The 20,998-nt window shown below is 36.7% G+C and overlaps 4 protein-coding genes across 4 annotated transcripts; 3 read left to right on the forward strand and 1 right to left on the reverse strand.

Annotated features, from left to right (window-relative positions):
* Positions 1–481: 481 nt before the first annotated feature.
* LOC108832519 (uncharacterized) lies at positions 482–2,422 on the reverse strand. The gene has a single exon (XM_056997929.1). The coding sequence runs from the start codon at positions 1,658–1,660 to the stop codon at positions 1,169–1,171; it is 492 nt and encodes a 163-aa protein (XP_056853909.1). The 5' UTR covers positions 1,661–2,422; the 3' UTR covers positions 482–1,168.
* Positions 2,423–10,208: 7,786 nt separating this feature from the next.
* LOC108831736 (uncharacterized) lies at positions 10,209–12,386 on the forward strand. The gene is made up of 5 exons (XM_057004016.1): positions 10,209–10,375; positions 11,135–11,307; positions 11,379–11,661; positions 11,773–11,939; positions 12,065–12,386. The coding sequence occupies exons 1-5, from the start codon at positions 10,209–10,211 to the stop codon at positions 12,220–12,222; spliced, it is 948 nt and encodes a 315-aa protein (XP_056859996.1). The 3' UTR covers positions 12,223–12,386.
* Positions 12,387–14,262: 1,876 nt separating this feature from the next.
* Positions 14,263–15,756, forward strand: LOC108831741 (uncharacterized). Its single transcript, XM_056995826.1, has 5 exons — positions 14,263–14,516; positions 14,632–14,804; positions 14,897–15,179; positions 15,290–15,456; positions 15,572–15,756. Exons 1-5 carry the CDS (start codon positions 14,350–14,352, stop codon positions 15,727–15,729), a joined length of 948 nt encoding a protein of 315 aa, XP_056851806.1. The 5' UTR covers positions 14,263–14,349; the 3' UTR covers positions 15,730–15,756.
* Positions 15,757–16,721: 965 nt separating this feature from the next.
* LOC108831740 (ubiquitin C-terminal hydrolase 12) lies at positions 16,722–18,650 on the forward strand. Its single transcript, XM_018605261.2, has 6 exons — positions 16,722–16,817; positions 17,213–17,380; positions 17,478–17,650; positions 17,723–18,005; positions 18,109–18,275; positions 18,365–18,650. The coding sequence occupies exons 2-6, from the start codon at positions 17,214–17,216 to the stop codon at positions 18,520–18,522; spliced, it is 948 nt and encodes a 315-aa protein (XP_018460763.1). The 5' UTR covers positions 16,722–16,817; position 17,213; the 3' UTR covers positions 18,523–18,650.
* The last annotated feature ends 2,348 nt before the right edge of the window (positions 18,651–20,998 follow it).

The following is a 20,998-nucleotide window of genomic DNA, read 5'->3' on the forward strand; positions in this document are numbered from 1 at the left end:
AACGAGAACATCAAGCCTGTTAATGGTGAAAATTTGTGGAAGAGTACAGGAAAACCACCAATAGGAATACCAGAGTTAAGGAAGCCAAGAGGTAGACCAAGAACCCGAGACAGGAAAAAAGAGCCATTTGAAGCCCTTGAGAACGCTGGGAAGAGTACAAGACATGGACATGTGCCCACATGTAGCTGATGCCTTCAGACTGGTCACATGAAAAGTGGCTGCAAAAATGAGCAAGTGATTTATGAGGGTCCAAAGAACAAACGTGGACGCCCTCGTATACATCATGTGGTTGTAAGTGCCTCGTATACTCTTAATTTATACACATTGCCTCTATGTTAAACTTATGTTACTATTGATTCAGGATAAACCCAAGCCTCCTTCAACAAGAAGAAGGAAAACAAGCTCCTCTCAGCCTTTAGCTTCAAGCTCTCAGTCTGTTCAAGCCGCTGAATCATCCTCTCAGATACCTGCTCACTCTACTGCTCCACAACCATCAGTTTCATCCTCTGATCCAAAGCCTCATGTCAAGAAAGCTCCAAGAGGACGCCCTTTGAAAATAAGGAAGACAGCTAGTATTCCTCATGGTGTTGGGACATTATGGAGTCCATTCACAAATCGACCTTTTGAAGTGTTTGGTGATCGAGTTTATGATAGGTCCAATCTAAACCCACAACCTCCTCCTTCACAAGAGTGATTGGAATTTGTCTTTTGTTGTGTCTCCACCAGCTGTATGGTTTTTTGGAATTTGTCTTTTGTTGTCTCAATGACTTTGGAGTTTATGTCTTGTTGGAGTTTGTCTTTTGTTGTCTCAATGACTTTGGAGTTTATGTCTTGTTGGAGTTTGTCTTTTGTTGTCTCAATGACTTTGGAGTTTATGTCTTGTTGGAGTTTGTCTTTTGTTGTCTCATTGACTTTGGAGTTTATGTCTTGTTTCCATGACTTAATGAAGTTTTGTTGTTTCGGTTTCTAGAGTTTATGTTGTTTTTTTGTTTCCTTAAACGATTATATTGAAGCATGAAATCTTAGTCTTAACATAAAATAACATAAATAGTCATAGTATACATCATCATAGTCATAACATTCTCAAAGCATAAACAGTCATCATCATCAAATAGCTTACATAGTCATAACATTCTCAAAGCATAAACAGCCATCATCATCAAATAGCTTACCACTTCAACACCCCAATGAAAACACCAAGAGCAACAGTGAATCCAACTGATGAAGTTATGAGAACATTCCGATACACTCTACTCCTCTCGTTTAGAATCATCACCTCCCTTTTGAGCGCTTCACATGTGTCACATGCTTCAGATTCTTGCTTCAGATTGGTTGGATTATGTCCCATGTGTTCACTCTCTTGCATAAGTGCTCTTATCTTCTTCCTCAGACTCTTAATCTCCTCTTTCTGTTGGCGCATAACATCTCTAGCACCAACCAATGCATCATGCTGCCACCCATGTGGCTTCTCAACATCAAACCATCGAAAGAAGTTACACTTACCATATCCATTTTCAACTCTCTCTGGGCAGCAATAGAACCTCCTCCCAGGGTTGTCATCAGTCCAAGCCTGGACAATGTTTGCTGCATGGTTACAATTACAAACCACACCATTCTCGTTTTTGTACTCAGTGATAGAGGAACTTGAACTCTGAGCCATCTACACATATACAACACTGTGAGTAATCTATCAAAAACATTTGAAGGAGATTCTACACAACTTGGTAGCTATGCACGCTTATATTGAACCCAAATGACACCAATTCTAACCCATACAATTCTCGTTATGAAATACATAATTTACGAAGTGAAACACAAAACCCAGAAACATATGCAACAGAGACGACTTACTGTGTTTGAATCTCTTCCTCGTCGCCAAGTCTGGAGCTTTCTTCTTTTGTTTTCGATTTTGAGTGAATCCTAGATCCCCAAATCGAGTTTGAAAGGAAGAAATGAGGTATGATGTTTTTTTTTTGAAAAAACGACACACGTTTATTGAGGATGACGCCGTGAACAGTACCGTCAAATTGGTTGGAGGCTCAAGCACGGGAAATGACTTCAGGCTTTAATACGATAGATTTTGAGACTTGAGGTATTGAAGTGCTAGTGAAAAAAAGTTGAAGGTTTAAAGTGGTAGAAGGTGTCACCTTGAAGGTTAAAAATGCGATTTTCCCTTTATAAAGGGAGCCTTCACCTAAGAAACGTTTATTAAATGACACAAACGTCCTCGCGTTCTCCAGATCCAGAAGAAAATACTTTGGCCGGAAAAAAATCAGCAAAGGACAAGAATGCTAATGTCATTTCACACTGAGCTTTACTCCTAGAGCTTTTGTTCATACCAGAAAATCCTTGCCAAATTGCAAAGATTTAAGAGCTTTTCACTTATTCCACCGACAATCTTACATGCATATATATATATATGCATACCTGGCATAGAGGGCCTGCGTTGATTAAATCCACTTGACCAGGCAGTGGCAGGGTACTTTTTTGGCCCTTACCAAGCTTAGCTGCAATTTCACCTGCCTCGGTAGTAGAGATACAATCATCTTTATCTCCACATTTCTCCATTATAGCCCTGCAGATAATCTCAACAGCTGAGATGACAACACAAGAAAAACAGCCGCCGTATTGGAAGAGTAAAGTGTTATCTCTTGTTGGCCACTTACCTAAGAATCACACTGCAGTTGTTAACAACAAAGTCATAACGTTTACAAGATCTTCTACTAAGTAATCCAAATTATAGCAGAAGTTTTTTTTTTTTGTCGTTCAAGGTTAAATATAGTTATCATCATTCACTTTATGACTGCAATAATCGCATAACGATTGTAAAGTGTAAAGTAAACCTTACTTTCAATATACTTACGCCACTTTGTTTCCTATATCTGTACTGAGCATAAGTTAAAAAGTTTTTATTTATACATGTGTATTTAACCTTATTTTCACCCACTTTGTTTTTTTTGTGTGTGTGGGTGAAAGTTAATAGAATAGTTACATGGTATGAACAAATAGATTAATACAATTTTATTTATCACTAAAATTAGAAAAATAATATTGGTGAGTGTAAGAGCCAACTCAGTCTCAGGAGAGTCTGCTATGATAAAAGAAACAGAGGTCATGCGTGTAGATTTCCTATATGCAGCCTAAGCCTTGGATATCATATTACTGATGGATCATGGACACACATGTGTTTCTTATCACATGGCACTATGATATAGAAGCATCTCCAGTCTTTCATACTTTCAAGATTGCAAATCCATTGTAAATATACTTTTTAATTTATTTATCTATCATATAGCAAAATCTTTAAAAAAAAACACCTACTCCTTAATTTTCTTTTTTTTAAAATAATCTAATTTTATAAATATATATAAATCATTTATTTGATTTTTTGAAGTACTAAAATTATACAAACATTAATTATTATTACAAAAAAAAAAAATTAAACTATTGATAATATTATTCGAACCACAGACTTGTCAACAGTAAAGCTAGATAGTAGCCATATCAAGTAAGCAATGGATCTCTATATGGCCTGTTAGTGTAAGTGGTAGTGACCAAATTTTGTAGTTATCACAATTCTTAACTTCTTGGAAATCTGAAATCCCCTTCCTTTTTGAATGTATAATGTTCTTGGTGGAAGAATTAAATATTTTATAGATTTAATGAATTATAGTTTTAACTAATATAGATTGCGCCAAGCACATAATTATTCGACTGCATAACGATTGTAGATCGTAAATCTTATTTAAAAAGCGACGTTACTGCTTTTTCATATATTTATATTTTCTTAAAGTTAGTTATTTTTAGTTTAGACATGTGTATTTAATTATTTTTATAGTTAAAAAAAGTCCAGGGTCGGAACATGTGCGATGTAATCACAGAGCTAATCTCATTTTCTTTTTGACCGTATCAGTGACGAAGCGAAGTCATACTTTTCTTCTAGCAGAATTGACTTTTTTGTGCAATTTTCTGTATTTTTCATAAACAAACAGTTTACGTCGTAGGCGAATATACGCTCGTCAAAGTCCACGGTATAAAAGGGCTTTTACATCATATTTACGCCAGTGTTCAGAAACTGTAACAATGAACGTTACAACCGAGTAACTACCAAACTAGTGTTCACCTAGAACCTAAGAATAGATAAATCAAGTCTAGGAAATGATCTAAATAAGAGAGATCACCTCAAAAAAGCTAGATTTGTTGATGATATGAACTTCACTCAAAGAGCGTAAGAGAGAGAGTTTGGTGATAAGATGCTGAATATTGTTTTGATTACTTTTCTACAAAAGCAATGAAGTAGTACATAAAGACGGTGCTGAACGGTTACAAGACTCGTTAGCTGGCAAGATAAAGACAAAAGTAGATAGGGACAAACCCCTTTATTGAACTGAAATTGCATAAACTAGAAATGATAAGTGAGATAACCGGTTTGGTGATGACAGTGTGTGAACCTGTCACACTACTCCCTGTTTCAGAGGTTCCTTATCCTCAAGGATCAAAGTCTGGATGCTTAGCGATGAAATCCTGGTAAAACTCCCAAGTTGCTTGATCAGGGGGGAAGCCTTTCCACTGCACAAGTACCTTGGTAGCTGCTGCATTACGGTGCTTGACCATCTTTTTCTCCAAAATACACTCAGGTTCTTTCGTAGTACCCAAATCCTGACAGTGTTGGGGGAGAGAAGGAGCACCAATAGGCGGGTTAGGACACAACTTGAGCTGACTTACATGGAAAGTATCATGTATAGCTGCAGCAGCGAGGAGATCAAGCTTGTAAGCAACTGATCGCACTTTCTCTAAGACGCTGAAAGGGCCATAGAATCGGGGGGGGAGAGCTTATGTGGAATGTTTCTGCTCTTCAGAGTGTTTTGGCGGTACGGTTGTAGTTTGAGGTAGACATGGTCACCCACTTTGAATTCTCTGTGAGAACGATGAGAGTCAGCTGACTGCTTCATTCGGTTTTGTACTCGAGCAGGTGGAATTTCAGCATGTCAATGATCTCTTCATGCTTCTGCATACTGCGATCTATCACGGCAGAGGAGCTCTCTCCGGGAAGGTAAGGGAGGTGGGTTGGGGGAGGTTGACCATAAATCACGTCATATGGAGTGCACTTGATTGCGGAGTGATAGGTGGTGTTATACCACCACTCAGCTAAAGGCAACCACTTGCTCCAAGAGTGTGGTGTATCTGCAATCATGCATCTCAAGTAGGTTTCGAGTGTCTTGTTGGTGGCTTCTGTCTGCCGGTCCGTTTGAGGATGGTGGGCAGTTGAATGCCTCAGATCAACACCTTGCACTCGGAACAATTCTCTCCACACCTCGCTGAGAAATGTTGGGTCACGATCACTAATTATATCTTTCGGAAAGCCTTGCAGTTTGAAGACGTGATCTAAGAATGCTTGAGCAACTTCAAGTGCCGTGTAAGGGTGAGACAAGGCGTTTAAGTGTGCATTCTTGCTAAACCGATCAATCACAACCAGGATGCAATGTTTACCGCTTGAGGGAGGGAGCCCTTCGATGAAGTCCAAACTGATGGATTCCCACACGCCATTAGGAACAGGTAGCATTTGCAGTAGGCCGAGTTTAGCTGATATATCGTTCTTGTTCTTCTGCTAAACTGAGAAATTGTGAACGTAAGCACGTATCTCAACATTCATACGAGACTAGTAGAACAAAGACTTGTTGCAGAGTAGCGTCCCGACCAGAGTCGCCTCCTACTGCAAAATCGTGGAGCCAGCGCAAGATGTGGAGTTTAATGTCCTCATTGTTGCCTACCACTAGCTTTCCCTTTCGTCGTAGCTCATCATTAGTAAAAGTGAACAGAGGGTGAGATGTTTTACTCTCACGTAGCTCAGAGATGATCTTCCTGAGGTTTGGATCAGTTTCCCAAAGGAGTTTGATCGAGTCGAAAAACCCATGATGAGATTGAGACAATGCGATGTGGAGAAGTTGAGAACTCGACACTCTAAATAACACATCAGCAACTGCATTTTCTTTCCCATGTTTATATTGGATCTCAAACGTGTAACCCATTAGTTTAGACAACCACATATGCTGGAAAGGGGTGGTTATCTTTTGTTCCATCAAGCATTTTAGACTCTTCTGATCGGTCTTGATGATAAAAGGCTTGTGGGCTAAGTAGGCACTCCACGTTTGCACATCATGCACTACATCAAGCAACTCCTTTTCGTAGACAGAGAGATCTTGATGGCGAGGACCAAGAGCTCTGCTTATATAACAGATGCAATGACCATCATGCATCAAAACTGCACCAATACCCGTGTTGGATGCGTCAGTTTCCACAACAAATGTTTTAGAGAAGTCGGGTAACGCCAGGACAGGAGCTGTAGACAGAGCAGTTTTGAGTTCCTTGAAAGCGTCAGCTGCAAGTTGACCCCAACATAATCTCTATTTCTTTAGCAGCGAAGTTAGAGGTTTGGCGATGATGCTATACATCCATTGGCTTTGTCTTCTCCAGCAAGCAACCCAACTCATTAGCAACATTGAGATCGAGGAAGTTATGAGAAACGAGCATTGCCCAATTCGTCTAAGAGATCCTCCATAAACGGGATAGGGTACTTATCTTTGATAGTTTACTTGTTCAACCCTCTGAAATATACGCATAGTCTCCAAGTTCCGTCTTTTTTCTTCACCATAACGACATGAGAGGCATAAGGACTTGTGTTGCATTGTATGACACCTTTAGTGATCATCTCGCGGACCATCTCGTCTATCACATCTTTCTGCAGAGAGATAACGATATGGTCTCAAGTTGACAGGATTAGCACCGGATTCCAATGGGATGCGATGGTAAAAAGCGTCTCTGAACGGAGGAAGGTCCATTGGTTCGTCAAACAGTGTTCAGAAGACGTCCAGTAGCTGTTGCAAAGCAGGATCAATAGACATATCACTGTGAGTAGCAGAGAGATGAGAGATCAGTGAACTTGGGTTGAGGCTCAGAGAAGACTCATCAGCAATTTCTCGTACTTGTAGGACAGTGATCTGAGGTTGTTGGAGCATTAGCTTGTTGAAAGTGCTGCCTTTAATGACTTTGCAACCGTTCTTTGTGACACCGCGTAACACATTCTTCTGTTCATTCAACGTGAACTCCATTCTTGGGTTAAGGAAATCCCATAAGATGGGGCCTAAGGTGGACAACCACTACACGTCGAGGACCAGGTCACAACAGTCAAGACGGAGTCTACGTATTTCTGAGGTGTATGAGTAGCCTTGAACCTTCCAGGAGAAGTTGTTGCGCTTGTACTTGGTGAGTATCGTGCAACCACTTGCAGCTGTAACATCCATTGGCTTTGTCTTCTCCAGCAAGCAACCCAACTCATTAGCAACATTGAGATCGAGGAAGTTATGAGTGCTTCCATTATCGATCAAGATGTAGAGTTTTCGTTTCCCGTAGTGACCGATCACTCTCATACAGTTGAACGTTGAAGACCCGGTGAGGGTATTGACTGAGATGACAGGGTTAGTTGGAGCCTCATCGTTAGGAGAAGCTGCAACTTCGGTTGGTTGCTCTTTGTCTGAATCAGAAGACGACTCATCATCCTCATCGCATTCCATGATGAATATTTGTGACTTTTTGTGTTTGAGACTGTGGCCAGGGGTGTAGATCTCATCGCAAAACATACACAAACCCTTGGCTCTGCGGTCCTGCATCTCCTGGTAAGAGTTTTTGGGGTTGTTTCTCAGATGTGTTGGTAAAGTTGGTTCCTTTTTGTGGTTTACTGGTTAGGGTTGGTGTGGGGAGGAGGGGAGGGGCAGAGGATAGTTTAGGGTAAGTGTATTGGGTTTGTTTACAGGTAGGATTGAAGGGAGTCTTTGATGGTTTAGAGGTGTGGAGGAGGGAAGATTCGTGGAGCATAGTTATCGTCCCATCTCCTGAGACAGAGGTGACCTCAAACTGCCTCGTGTGTAGCGAGAGATGTTGATATAAGATTGCTAAGAAGATGCTGAGAGCATGAGGTTCGGGGAGAACAAGGCACATCCTAGCAGTCTCAAACTTGTCAAGGAAGTCAACCACATAATCAATTCCTTGTTTGAGCTCAACGAGTTCAGCGAGGGGATCGTCGTAAAGCTCGCAGAAGCGGCCAGAAATGGCGACTACATACTCAGTCCAAGAAGGAAAAATACCGAAGCGGGTACTCATGTAGTTGTGATGCCATTGGGTGGCTTTGCCGGTGAGGTGCATCGACGCCAAACGGACTTTTAACTCTGGGGCGGTGCCATCAATGTCAAAGAACTTTTCACAGTTTGTGGGGGTGTGTGGTTAAGATGGTCCAGGGTCAAGGGGGGCTTTTCCGGCGGCTTGAAGCTGGGATGCGTTGTTGAACATCATGGCTTCGAGTCTGTCGAAACGTGAGTCAAGTGAATCAGCGCGAGCTTTGAGTTCGGCGGTGAGGAGGTCGTGTAAGGACCGGATCTCGTCGACCTGTTCCGTCAGCGAACGCTCTTGGAGTCTAGTTTCCACCATGATTGCAGATCCCAGAATATGTGACTTCTGATACCAATGTAACAGTGAACGTTAGAACAGAGTAACTACCAAACTAGTGTTCACTGAGAACCTAAGAATGGATAAATCAAGTCTAGGAAATGATATAAGTAAGAGAAATCACCTCGAAGAAGCTAGATTTGTTGATGATATGAACTTAGCTCAAGGAGCGTAAGAGAGAGAGAGTTTAGTGATAAGATGCTGAATATTGTTTTGATTACTTTTCTGCAAAGACACTGAGGTAGTACATAAAGATGTTGCTGAACGGTCACAAGATTCGTTAGCTGGCAAGATAAAAATAAAAGTAGATAGAGACAAACCTCTTTATTGAATTGAAATTGCATAAACTAGAAATGATAAGTGAGATAACCGATTTGGTGATGACAGTGTGTGAACCTGTCACAGAAACATTTGAAAGCAAAAGATTAGAATCACATCGATATATATGAGGACTTAGTGTGGCACTTGTCCAACACTGAATTTTGTAATTTCTTCAATAGTTAGCTTACAGTTTATTGAAATGTTCTTAATGTAAATATTTTTGTATGATGTGTGCCTCATACTCATTGATATATATATATCAAACATTTTTCTGATTGTTTTTTCTATTCAAGATCACGATATGTTAATTGTCGAATATTATGTTGTTAACTTCCAAGTTTCCTTTTGAATTAATGTTAATAAAACTTTGGAGGAAAACATAATATTATTCGACAACACGCAAATATAGATGGATCATTCGGTGTCTAAACCATCCAAATATATATCCATATAAACCTAACATGCAAATCTCCCATCCCCATTGTTAAATCAGCTAATACGAATTGGAACGTAAAGTTATAACAAACTCATTTGGTATAAGTATAATCGTAGTTAGCTATATTTCATTATTATCTATTAATTTGACCGTATTAATCAAGAAGAGAACTCATACTTTCCTGGTAGGAGAACTGACTTTTCTTATTGTTTTTTTCCCTTTTCTTATTGTTTCAAAAAAAAAAGAAAAACGACTTTTCTTATGCATATGTCTTCCTTAAATATAATACATATTTGTCAAAAGATATAGCTATTAGCTATACCAAGTATTTTCCTGTTTTTTTTTTTAAGTGGAGGAAGATGATTTAATTATTTTCTTCTTGCAATTATTGATAGGAGATGCTGTTATTAATTAAAATCGAACGCTGAAACCGGCGGCAGCGACAAAGAAATTACACTGCTACCGAAATAAATTTAACGCCACGGAAAATAAAAATGGCCGCTAGTGAATTGCCCGAAGTACAAAATACGAATAGCCGTCGCCGCTGGAATATTCAGCGTCTTTCTATTCCTCGCAACCAGCCGCTGTGTTAAGAAAAACAGGCTAGCGTTGTTTTATCAGTGTTGAGTTTTGCTGTGTTTTGCCGTGATTTGTGGCCACTGCCGCTGGTTTTGGGCGTTCGCATAAAGAACAGGGCTACATGCTTCGTAACTAGACGCTAGTGCCTAGCAGTAGCAACGCCTGGATTCATGAGTCACGACTCTTCGTTTTCTAATAAAGTAATTATGAGACCGCTTGGCCTTCCATACCCATAGTCCCATGCATGTTATTGTTACAGTTTCCAAGAAACGTCTCTGCTTTAAAAACGTAGTTTTCTTTTTATTTATATATAAGAACTTTGAACACTCAAATCTTGGTTATATTTTAGATTTGCACGTCGTCTTTAACTAGAATGGGTTCAAGCTCAGAAGTAATATCTACAATTGTAAAGAAGTGGAGAGAGCATCCACCTTCTTCTTACTCCCTCAAGGTTGACAACTTCAAACAACTTGAGAAGTCAACAACCTGCTCTGATGATAAATACCGGTCTCGTCTTTTTTCCTCGGGTGGATATAACTGGTAATGATCATCTTTTCATTTAGCGTTGAGAGTAACAAGCCCTTTACTTTCCAATACATTGTTTTAATCTTAATCTTTATACTAGATTTTGACCCGCGCTTTGGAAGCGCGGAATATTTTACGATGAAAAATTTCACTAATAACTTAACAAATATTTTGGTAATTTTTAAAGAGTGTGTATTTAAAATATTTTTGCATTTAAATCAGTGTTTTTAAATTCAACCCGATTGTGATTATACCGGTTAATCCGGAGATCTGACAATTCAATTTAGGTTTTTAAAATATACATATTAAAAAAATCACTAAAACCCGAGACTAACCGATTGAACTGATGGATGACCGATATGTAATCTAATTGGATTTAAATTGTAATAGTTTCATAATTGGTAATCTTATAATCCAAATTTTAAAGTTCATTATTTTGCAATTTATGAAATTATAACGTTTCTACAAAATTTTAAAGAGAAAATGATATATATAAAATAACTAAGATTAATTATTGTATTGTTTGGAAACATTGATAGTAGTATAAAAATATATTGTTTGGAAACATTGATAGTAGTATAAAGAAATAAGTATATTGTTTGGAAACATGGATAGTAGTATAAAGAAAGGAACATTAGTGATTTAGTGTAGGTTTAACTATAAAGTATAAAGGTGTATTTAATTTAAAAACTTACAAAATAAATGTTAGGTCCAACAGAATGTTTCTGTTTTAATAAGATAGATACTAAGACAAAATGTTCTCTAACAAAACAGGAGACTTATCGTATACCCACAAGGGAACAAAAAGGACAATGGGAAAGGATTCATTTCGATGTATGTGGAAATAGAGAGCAAAAGCTTGACATCAGCACCTCAACGTGAGGTGTTTGCCGAACTCATCTTCTTTGTCTACAACAAGAAAGAAAACAAATACTTTACTATTCAAGGTTAACTCTCATTCTCTTTCTCTATATATATTCACATATATTTCAGTCATCGATATATTTTATGTACTCAGATGCAGAAGCTAAACGGTTCAATGCACTTAAGACAGTGTGGGGGTTGCAGCAAGTTCTTCCTTATGATGCTTTCAGTAAACCTGAAAATGGTTACGTCTTTGAGGGAGATCAATGTGAGTTTGGTGTTGAGGTCACTGTTCCTTCACCCCTTACCAAATGGGAAATCCTCTCTTTTAATGAGAAACTACAGGACCCCAAGTTCTCTTGGTCTGTTAAGAAATTTTCTCAGCTGAAAGAGGATAAATACATATCAAACACTTTCGCAATGGGAGAAAGGAAATGGTGAGTGTATATATATAGTATTGGACAAACAAGTAGATGTCTTTACTCACTTGCATATGGGTTTGTATCTGTATGAATTGTAGACAAGTTTATAATAATTACTATTTGTAGGGTTCTGTGGCTGTATCCGAAGGGTGACTCTAGAGTAGATGGCAAATGGCTATCCCTTTTTCTGGTTTTAGCTGATAGTGAAACATTGAAAGTGGATGAGAAGATTTTGGCGCAAGCAAATTTGCTAGTTCTAAACCCACTTGGATCCAATCACTTCGAAGCCAAAAGTATCTTCTAAACACACGATTACATTAATTATGTATTTCTGTTCGCATACTAACTAAACCACAGTTGATACAGTTAGCTAGATATATATATATATACTGATAATTTTATTTACTTGCACTTGCAGTAAACAAATGGCACAATGATGAAAACTTGGGTTGGGGTTGGAATAAGCTTTTATCTTTAGCTGAAGTTCGGAAGTCTTACTTGGACAAGGAAGACGCATTGAACGTTGAGATTGAATTTGAAGCTGTTTCTTCCACCAAATATTCTCCCATTATCTGAGAACTACTATTTTGCTATTAGACAATGCTATGTCTTCCGACTTTTTTCCTTTAATTATTACTCGAATTCTGTATTTTCCAGAAATTTGGTTCTGTAAAGGAAAACTTCCCTTTGCAATTTTTATTATTCAGGAACACCACAGGTCCACAACTGTAATCTAAAAAAAACTGTTCTCCGCAACTCTTAACAACTTGCTACGACATGTACCACTTACCATTAACTTGGTATTGATCTGAGTCAAGAGTGGGATTGGGTCTTTTCTGATTTCAGAGAGTTTAGGGATAGTTAATAATTTGAAAGAAACTTTGTACAATCACAGTTTTGCAATTTAGAGCAGCCTAATGAAGAAACGAACGCCCGAGTAGAAAACGAGTAGATAGGGTGTTGAGTGAGATATAGAGAGAGAGACCGTCTTGTTAGCTCATCAGTCATAGAAAGCTTGTGAGATTGTTGCTCTCGTTATAGTGGAATCCTTTTTAAGCTGTGTAGCATAAGCAGAACAACTGCTACTTGGTCCTTTTTGTTTCTTACTACAATGGTTATCTGGTTAACAGAAAACGAACGAGTACAATTGTTCTTTTGGTTTTCGAGAAATCTATCCTAGTTAAGAATAAATAAGCTTGGTGGTTCAAAGTCAGTGGCTGGTAAGGGACGCCAGATGCATGGAGGTGAACTGTGGAAACAGTGCTAGGATTATATGCTTTTATATTGTTGGTTTTAATGGAAAGTCTCTGTTCTTATAATTGATATCTTTTGGGTCATAACCACAGGTGTGAAACATCAGCATGTGATGTCACCGTCTTCAGTTGGCTGGAGAAAACCTATTGAAAGGCAGGATTACTATTCTACACACCACACTACACCGAAACGGAAGAAGTTGTCAAAGGAAGAGTATGAGTAATTGACACAAAAAACAACTAGGGAAGTAATGGCTGGGCTTGCTTGTTCTCCAGGATTCACTGATCGGTTAATTGAGCATGCTGATAGAATGAAGCTGCTTCTTGATGCAAGTTATGATTGACTAATTGGGTAGTACTGAATCAGATTCAACCGGTGAACAATCATGGACAGTTTTTTCTTTTGGTAGAGAGTGTAGCAAACTCTTGACTACTTGATTAACTTTAACTTGTCAGTTAGGAGTTAGGAGTTAGAATTTGTACAACTTAGGTTACTTACTGCAGTGATGAACTTTGGTCATTTTGTTTTCTCCAAAACGCTTATATAGCCGCAGTACTAAAGCATCGTTGTTTTTGTCTTTTATTGCTTCTCTTTTGTGTTCTTGTGAAGTGGAAATAAAAAAAGGAGAATCGTTAAACATAAAAGATTGAGATCGTCTTCATTCGAATTTTGTGAATTTTGTTAATGTGAGTTTCAAAAAAAAATTTGTTAATGTGGATACTAATCTTCTACACTCCAATCAAATTTTCACTTCAAAGATGAGGTGGTATTTAAAGTCAAAAATGAATGGCGCATGCTTAGTATCTAGAAGCTAGTGCCTAGCAGTATCAAAGCTTCGATTCACGAGTATTATTGACTCTTCCTTTTCTAAATAAAGTCACTATAGCTGTATATAACAACATTGAACATTCTGAAGTTTGTTTTATTTCATAAACTTGCGAGTGGTTTGGGTAGAATTGTTGGAATAAGCTTGTCTCGTTTGATTGAGAATGAAGAAGGAACATTGAGGAAGAAGATTATGAATTTTGGGATTGAAATGGAGAGTGAAGTTGTTGGGATCTCACCATCAGCTTTGATTTCATCGGAGAAAACTAGTTAAGAAGAATTCACGTGAGGATTAAGAAGACATGTGCCTTTGCACATGGAGATAGAATAAAATAAATTATTATTATGCTAAAAATAAATAAGTTAGCAATTGTATTACTATTAGTAGTAAAAAGGAAATCACCTTACTAGATAAAAATAGGAAATAAGCAATTTGACATTTTTATAATAAGAAGTTTACCATTTATTTTGATAAGATTTTTGCTATATATATGTATGCTCGCTCATAAGAAAATAAACACACATTCGATTATTAATAATAATAGCTTTCAGAAATCATATTTTCTCTCTTCTTCTGAAGGCAAATTCGACGTTTCTTTTTCTTTAATCACAATTCCAACAAGAATGGGTTCAAGCTCAGTAGTATCTACAATTGTGAGGAAGTGGAGAGGGCATCCTCCTTCTTCGTATTCCCTCAAGGTTGACAACTTCAAACAACTTGTGAAGTTCACAACAGCATCCTCTGATGATAAATACCAATCTCGTCTTTTCTCTTCTGGTGGATATAACTGGTACGGATCATGTACTCATTAAGTGTTTTTGACTAACGAGCCTTATACTTTCCAATACATGGGTTGTTGTTTTTTAAAACTTAATATTTACTTAATATGTTTTCTACAAAAACAGGAAACTGATCGTATACCCAAAAGGGAACGAAAAGGACAATGGGAAAGATTTCATTTCGATGTACGTGGAAATAGACAGCGAAAGCTTGATATCAGCACCGCAACGTGAGGTGTTTGCGGAACTCATTTTCTTTGTCTACAACAAGAAAGAAAACAAGTACCTTACTATTCAAGGTAAGCTACTTCTCATGCTCTCTCTCTCTCTCTATATATATAAATATATTATATTTATATGTTTCAATCATTAACATATTTTCTATGCTCAGATGTAGAAGTAAAGAGGTTCAACGCCCTTAAAACGGTGTGGGGGTTGCAGCAAGTTCTTCCATTTGATTCATTCAACAGCCCTAAAAACGGTTATGTTTTTGAAGGAGATCAGTGTGAGTTTGGTGTTGATGTCATTGTTCCTGCACCCCTTACCAATTGGGAAATCCTCTCCTTTAACGAGAAGCTCAAGGACCCCAAGTTCTCTTGGAGAGTTAAGAATTTTTCTCAGCTGGAAAAGGATAAATACACTTCAAACACTTTCTCGATGGGAGCAAGGAAATGGTGAGTATATACGTAGTTTTGGACAAAGAAGTATATGTCTTTATACACATGCATATGGGTTTGTGTCTGTACAAATGGTAAACAAGTTTATAATAATTACTATTTTGCAGGATTCTTATGCTGTATCCGAAGGGTAACATTGGAGCAGATGGCAAATGGCTATCCCTTTTTCTGTATTTAGCTGATGGTGATAAACCAAAAGCAGATGAGAAGATTTTGGCGCAAGCAAATTTGCGAGTTCTAGACCCACTTGGATCCAATCACTTAGAACGCAAACGTATGTTCTAAAACACAACAACATTAATTATGTTTTTGTTTACTAACTAAACCACAGTTGATACTTGATACAATCTCTAAGCTATATATATACTGAGAGTTTTGTTTACTTGCAGTGAACTATTGGCACGGTGAAAAAACCTTGGGTTGGGGTTGGTATAAGTTTATGTCTTTAACTGAACTTCGGAAGTCTTACTTGGACAAGGAAGACGCATTGAACGTTGAGATCGAATTTGAAGCTGTTTCTGAGACCAAATATTCTCCCATTATCTAAGTACTACTATATTGCTAGTAGACAATGCTACTATGTCTTCAACATATTTTTTTTAATTATCACTCCAATTCTGTATTTTCCACAAATTTGGTTCTATTAAAGTAAACTTTCCTTCTTTAATCATAAAAAAAAAGTGAACTTTCCTTTGCAGTTTTTATTTTTTTTTCAGGAACACCACAAGTATAACTGTTCTCCGCAACTCTTAACAAATTGCTACGACATGTACCACTTACCATTAACTTGGTATTGATCTGAGTCAGAGTGTCTTCAGGTCTTTTCTGATTTCAGAGAGTTTAGGGATGGTTAATAAATTGAAATAAACTGTACAATCACAGTTTTCCAATTTAAAACAGCTTAGTGAAGAAACGAACGCGCGAGTAGAAAACGAGTAGATAAAATGCATCATACGTTCTGGTAAATTTGAAGACGATAATGATAATAGTCTGATGGTTATTCTTTATTTTACTTCAGACCACAATGGATACTCCTTTGGCGTGGGAGCTTTCGTTTCGGGTAGGTGTATGTTCACTTGCTCTGTCTTACAGACTTATCTATTGCATAGTTTGTGATTGAACTTCTTACAGAACCATGTTGCAGTTACGCAGGAGAAAAGTAGTTGTTCAAAGTCAGTGGCTGGTCTCTGCTGGTAAGGGACGTCCGATGCATGGACGATTTCTCAAGTTCCTGGTATCTCCTTGCCATTTCTCAGAAATGAATTCACATATTAGGGGTTAGAACTTCGTGCTGATATTCACATATCAGCGGTTCTTACTCCATTGAGAATATTTATATATAGAGTCGTAGAGATATTATATCTTCTTTTCTTCTTTTTTTTTTGATATACATTATCTTGAAGATATGTTAAGATCTAAATACAAAGTATATCTCTAATAAACTATAAGATTATCTATAGTAGTCGTCAATATCTAGTTATTCATATTCTTTTAATTCCCAATATGATACAAATAATACTGTTATATATATTTCTCTAATTCTAATCCTAATACCTAAAGGTTCCGGCACCTAAACAAGTCTCGTCTCCTTCTCGTCTCAGTCATCCTAGATTCATCAATTTCCATTGTCTAAAGGTAAGATTATCTAATATAAGTATGCCAGAAGTCTTTTGATTAAAAGGTTTCCGATTTTGAGATTGGAGTTGGATGCTTTTGGAAGGCTTACAGGTCTTCGTATTGATTATCAAAAGTCTGCTCTTTTTCTATAATGTAACCCTTTGACTTGGTTAAGATTTTTTCATGTAGCTTTAAATTTGATTATCAAAAGTTTGCTATTGCACGACTCTTTCGTTTTTCCTTCTCTAATGAAGTCATTATGAGACCAGTACGCCTTCCCTCCAATGTTAACTGTTTACAAGAAACGTCTTTGCTTTAAAAACATCTTTTCACTTCTCGTATATACACCTGAGTATATATGAACACTGAACATTCTGATCTTTGTTATCTTATGGACTTGACCGTTTGAGTAGAATGAGTAAGAGCTCAGAAGTAGTATCTACAGTTGTGAAGAAGTGGAGAGAGCATCCACCTTCTTCTTATTGCCTCAAGGTTGACAGCTTCAAACAACTTGAGAAGTTCACAACATCCTCTGATGATAAATACCAATCTCGTCTTTTCTCCTCTGGTGGATATAACTGGTATGTATCATCTATTCAACTAGCGTTGATACTAATGTTTTATTTAAAACCTAATATTTGTTTACCAACACAATAATTTTGTATTCTATGAAAACAGGAAACTTATCGTATACCCAAAAGGGAAAGAAAAGGACAATGGGAAAGGATTCATTTCGATGTATGTGGAAATAGACAGAAAAAGCTTGACGTCAGCACCACAACGTGAGGTGTTTGCCGAACTCATCTTCTTTGTCTACAACAGGAAAGAAAACAAATACTTTACTATTCAAGGTAAGCTACTTGCAGTCTATATATGTTTTATTCACATATATTTCAGTCATCAATATATTTTTATGTATTCAGATGTAGAAGTAAAAAGGTTCAATGCACTTAAGACAGAGTGGGGGCTGCGGCAAGTTCTTCCATTTGATTCATTCAATAACCCTGAAAAGGGTTATGTCTTTGAAGGAGATCAATGTGAGTTTGGTGTTGATGTCGTTATTCCAAAACCCCTTACCAACTGGGAGATTCTCTCTTTTAATGACAAACTCGAGAACCCCAAGTTCTCTTGGACTGTTAAGAAGTTTTCTCAGTTGAAAGAGCATGAATACACGTCAAAGAAATTCTCAGTGGGAGAAAGAAACTGGTGAGTATGTACATACATTTAATGGTTTTAATGGTAAATATGTATATAAATATATATCTTGTATGAATGATAGTCAAGTTCATAATCATTAAATGTTGTGTAGGGTTCTAAAGCTGTATCCAAAGGGATACTCTAGAGAAAATGACAAATGGTTATCAGTTTTCCTGCATTTAGCTGATGGTGATGCACCAAAAGCAGATGAGAAGATTTTCGTGCAAGCAAATTTACGAGTTCTAGATCCACATGGATCCAATCACCAGGCATACCAAAGTACTTCTATCTTTTCCTTTTTTTACTAACTAAACAACAGCCGATACAGTCTTCTAAGTAGATATATACTGAAAATTTATTACTTGCAGTGAACACCTGGCACATTGGAAAAAACTTGGGTTGGGGTTGGGATGAGTTTTTGTCTTTAGATGAACTTCGGAAGGCTTACTTAGACAAAGAAGACGCTCTGAACGTTGAGGCCGAATTCGAAGTTGTTTCTGCGACCAAATATTCTCCCATTATCTAAGCACTGTTATTACGCAGCTATTAGACAATGATATGTTTTCTACTCCCTTCGTTTTTGTTGTTATTGGTGACGTTTTAGAGCTTTTGTTTCCAAATTTTTATGCAGAATATAGTGACTTTTCGACTTTATCTACTCTTTGCATTAATGGTTATAATCGAGAGTAAATTGTACATTAAAAGTTTAAAACAATGATAAATAAGGATATAATAGATAGTAGTAGCGTCCTTAATTTCCAATCCTCTAAAAACTAGAGGTGGGTACTTTTTAAAAAGAATCAGACCTTCACCCGGTCGGACGGGTATTTATTTTATATTTTAGCTTTTGTTTATATTAAATTATATTTGTAATATCTAAATATAAATGTATATTGGCAATTAATCTTTACAGTTATAATAAAAATTAAATGTTTATTTTATTATTCTGATATAAATTTTAAATTTCCTAACTAAAATAATATAGGGGTGAGTCATAATCTTTTCCAATTTCAAAATCTTAGCATCTCTTAAAACAAATAAAACAAATTTATAAATATATAAATATATTTTGAAATATAATTTTTATTAAATAAATTTGTTAAAGAAATAATTTTGCGCATTTATTTCTGTAACTTGATCCGTGACTATATAAATATTTTTTCGTATAAATATTTGCTTTCACTTTAATTTTTTTCTTTATACTAATGGTATAATATATATATATATATATATATATATATATATATAATTATGGAAAGATGTTATTTACTTGTTTATAGTATTGATGTGCATTAAATTTAAGATCTATCATGAATTTATTGTGGAATCAATTTAGGAAATTATGCATTAAATTAAAAAACAAAATTATGTTTATTAATTACTTCAGTGGCATGATATTATAAATAAAATGTAAGTTTTAGGTTATTTCATATGTGTATTTCTATTTTAATAAGATAGATTATCACTCGAATTCTGTAGTTTCAACAAATTTGTTTTTATTAAAGAAAAATTCCCTTTGTTGTTTGCGATATTCAAGAACACGACAAATATAATCTCCCCATTCTATTCTACTTGCTACAATATTTACCACTTACCATTAACTTGTTATGGATCTGAGTGTCTTCAGGTCTTTCTGCTTTCAGAGAGTTTAGATATAGTTAAGAGTTCAAAATAAACTCTTAATTTGTACGATCACATTTTTTTACGTTCTTTAATTAATTCCATACAAGAATCTATGTTTTGCCCTTTTGACTATTTAAATCTTTATTTTCAGACTGATTTTTAAAAGGTATTTTGATTACATATTGACTTTTAAAATGGCTGTCGTTAGTTGTTTTTTTTTTCTGAGTTTGATAATCAAAAAAAAAAAATATTTTGAAATTCATTTTTTATTTTTGTTAGTTTTTGTTTGATGAGATATGATTAAAAACTAAAATTAAACAAATGCATCTCCTCTTCTGATTTATCTTTTATAGCTCTATCTTCTGTTCTTGTAAATAAGATGACCTGGAGAGAAGAAGAAGAAAATCATCTTCTTAACTAATAAAGAGAGGGAGAAAGAGAGAGAGAGCCGTATGGTTTAGAGATGAATGAATTGATTGTTATTCCATGAATAATGAGTTCCTTATATAGGATTACATAACTTGCAGACAAAGTTTAATAACTTGGAGTAGGGAACAAGTAACTTGGAGTAGGGAACAAGTAAATCTAGAACATTCCATAATAGATATCACAAATATTCATAACACTTCCCCTTGATGTCCATTATGCGTGTAAGATGCTATCTCGTTAAAAACCGAGATTATAATGCCATAACCGTCTAGAGTTTGTAATGCGTTTGGAATACTGCTTCGTTAAAACCTTTCCATGGTAAACCCAAAAACCCATTGTGGTAAAAACGGGAAGCCATGGATAGGAAAAAGAGTACAGCCGCATTACTTCCCCTGAAGTGAACATCACTGAAGGCTTCTCAGTGATCGCATACCAATCTGCTGCATAAGCTTCCTGAGCGTGCATGTTGGTAATGCCTTAGTGAAGAGGTCGGCTGAGTTCTCGCTGGATCTGACTTGGAGTACCTTGACCTCTCCTTCTTTCTGAAGATCGTGGATGAAGAAGAACTTGGGGAGAACATGCTTAGTCTTGTCACCCTTATGTAACCATCTTTGAGCTGAGCTATGCAGGCTGCATTGTCTTCGTAAAGAACGGTCGGCTCGTCTTTACCATCTGTGATCCCACATGCTGTCCAAATGTGATGTGTCATGAGTCTCAACCAGACACACTCTCTGCTTGCTTCATGGGTCGCCAATATATCCGAGTGATTGGATGATGTGGCTGATATAGTCTGCTTGACTGATCTCCATGAAATGGTCGTGCCTCCATATGTGAAAACATAGCCGGTTTGGGACTTAGCACTGTGTGGATCGGACTGGTAACCTGCATCAACAAAATGCTTTCATGATATTCATGGTCCATTCGGATCATATGGTTTATTTCTCTTAGAT

This window comes from Raphanus sativus, chromosome 2 (assembly GCF_000801105.2).
Source record: "Raphanus sativus cultivar WK10039 chromosome 2, ASM80110v3, whole genome shotgun sequence".
NCBI lineage: Eukaryota > Viridiplantae > Streptophyta > Magnoliopsida > Brassicales > Brassicaceae > Raphanus > Raphanus sativus.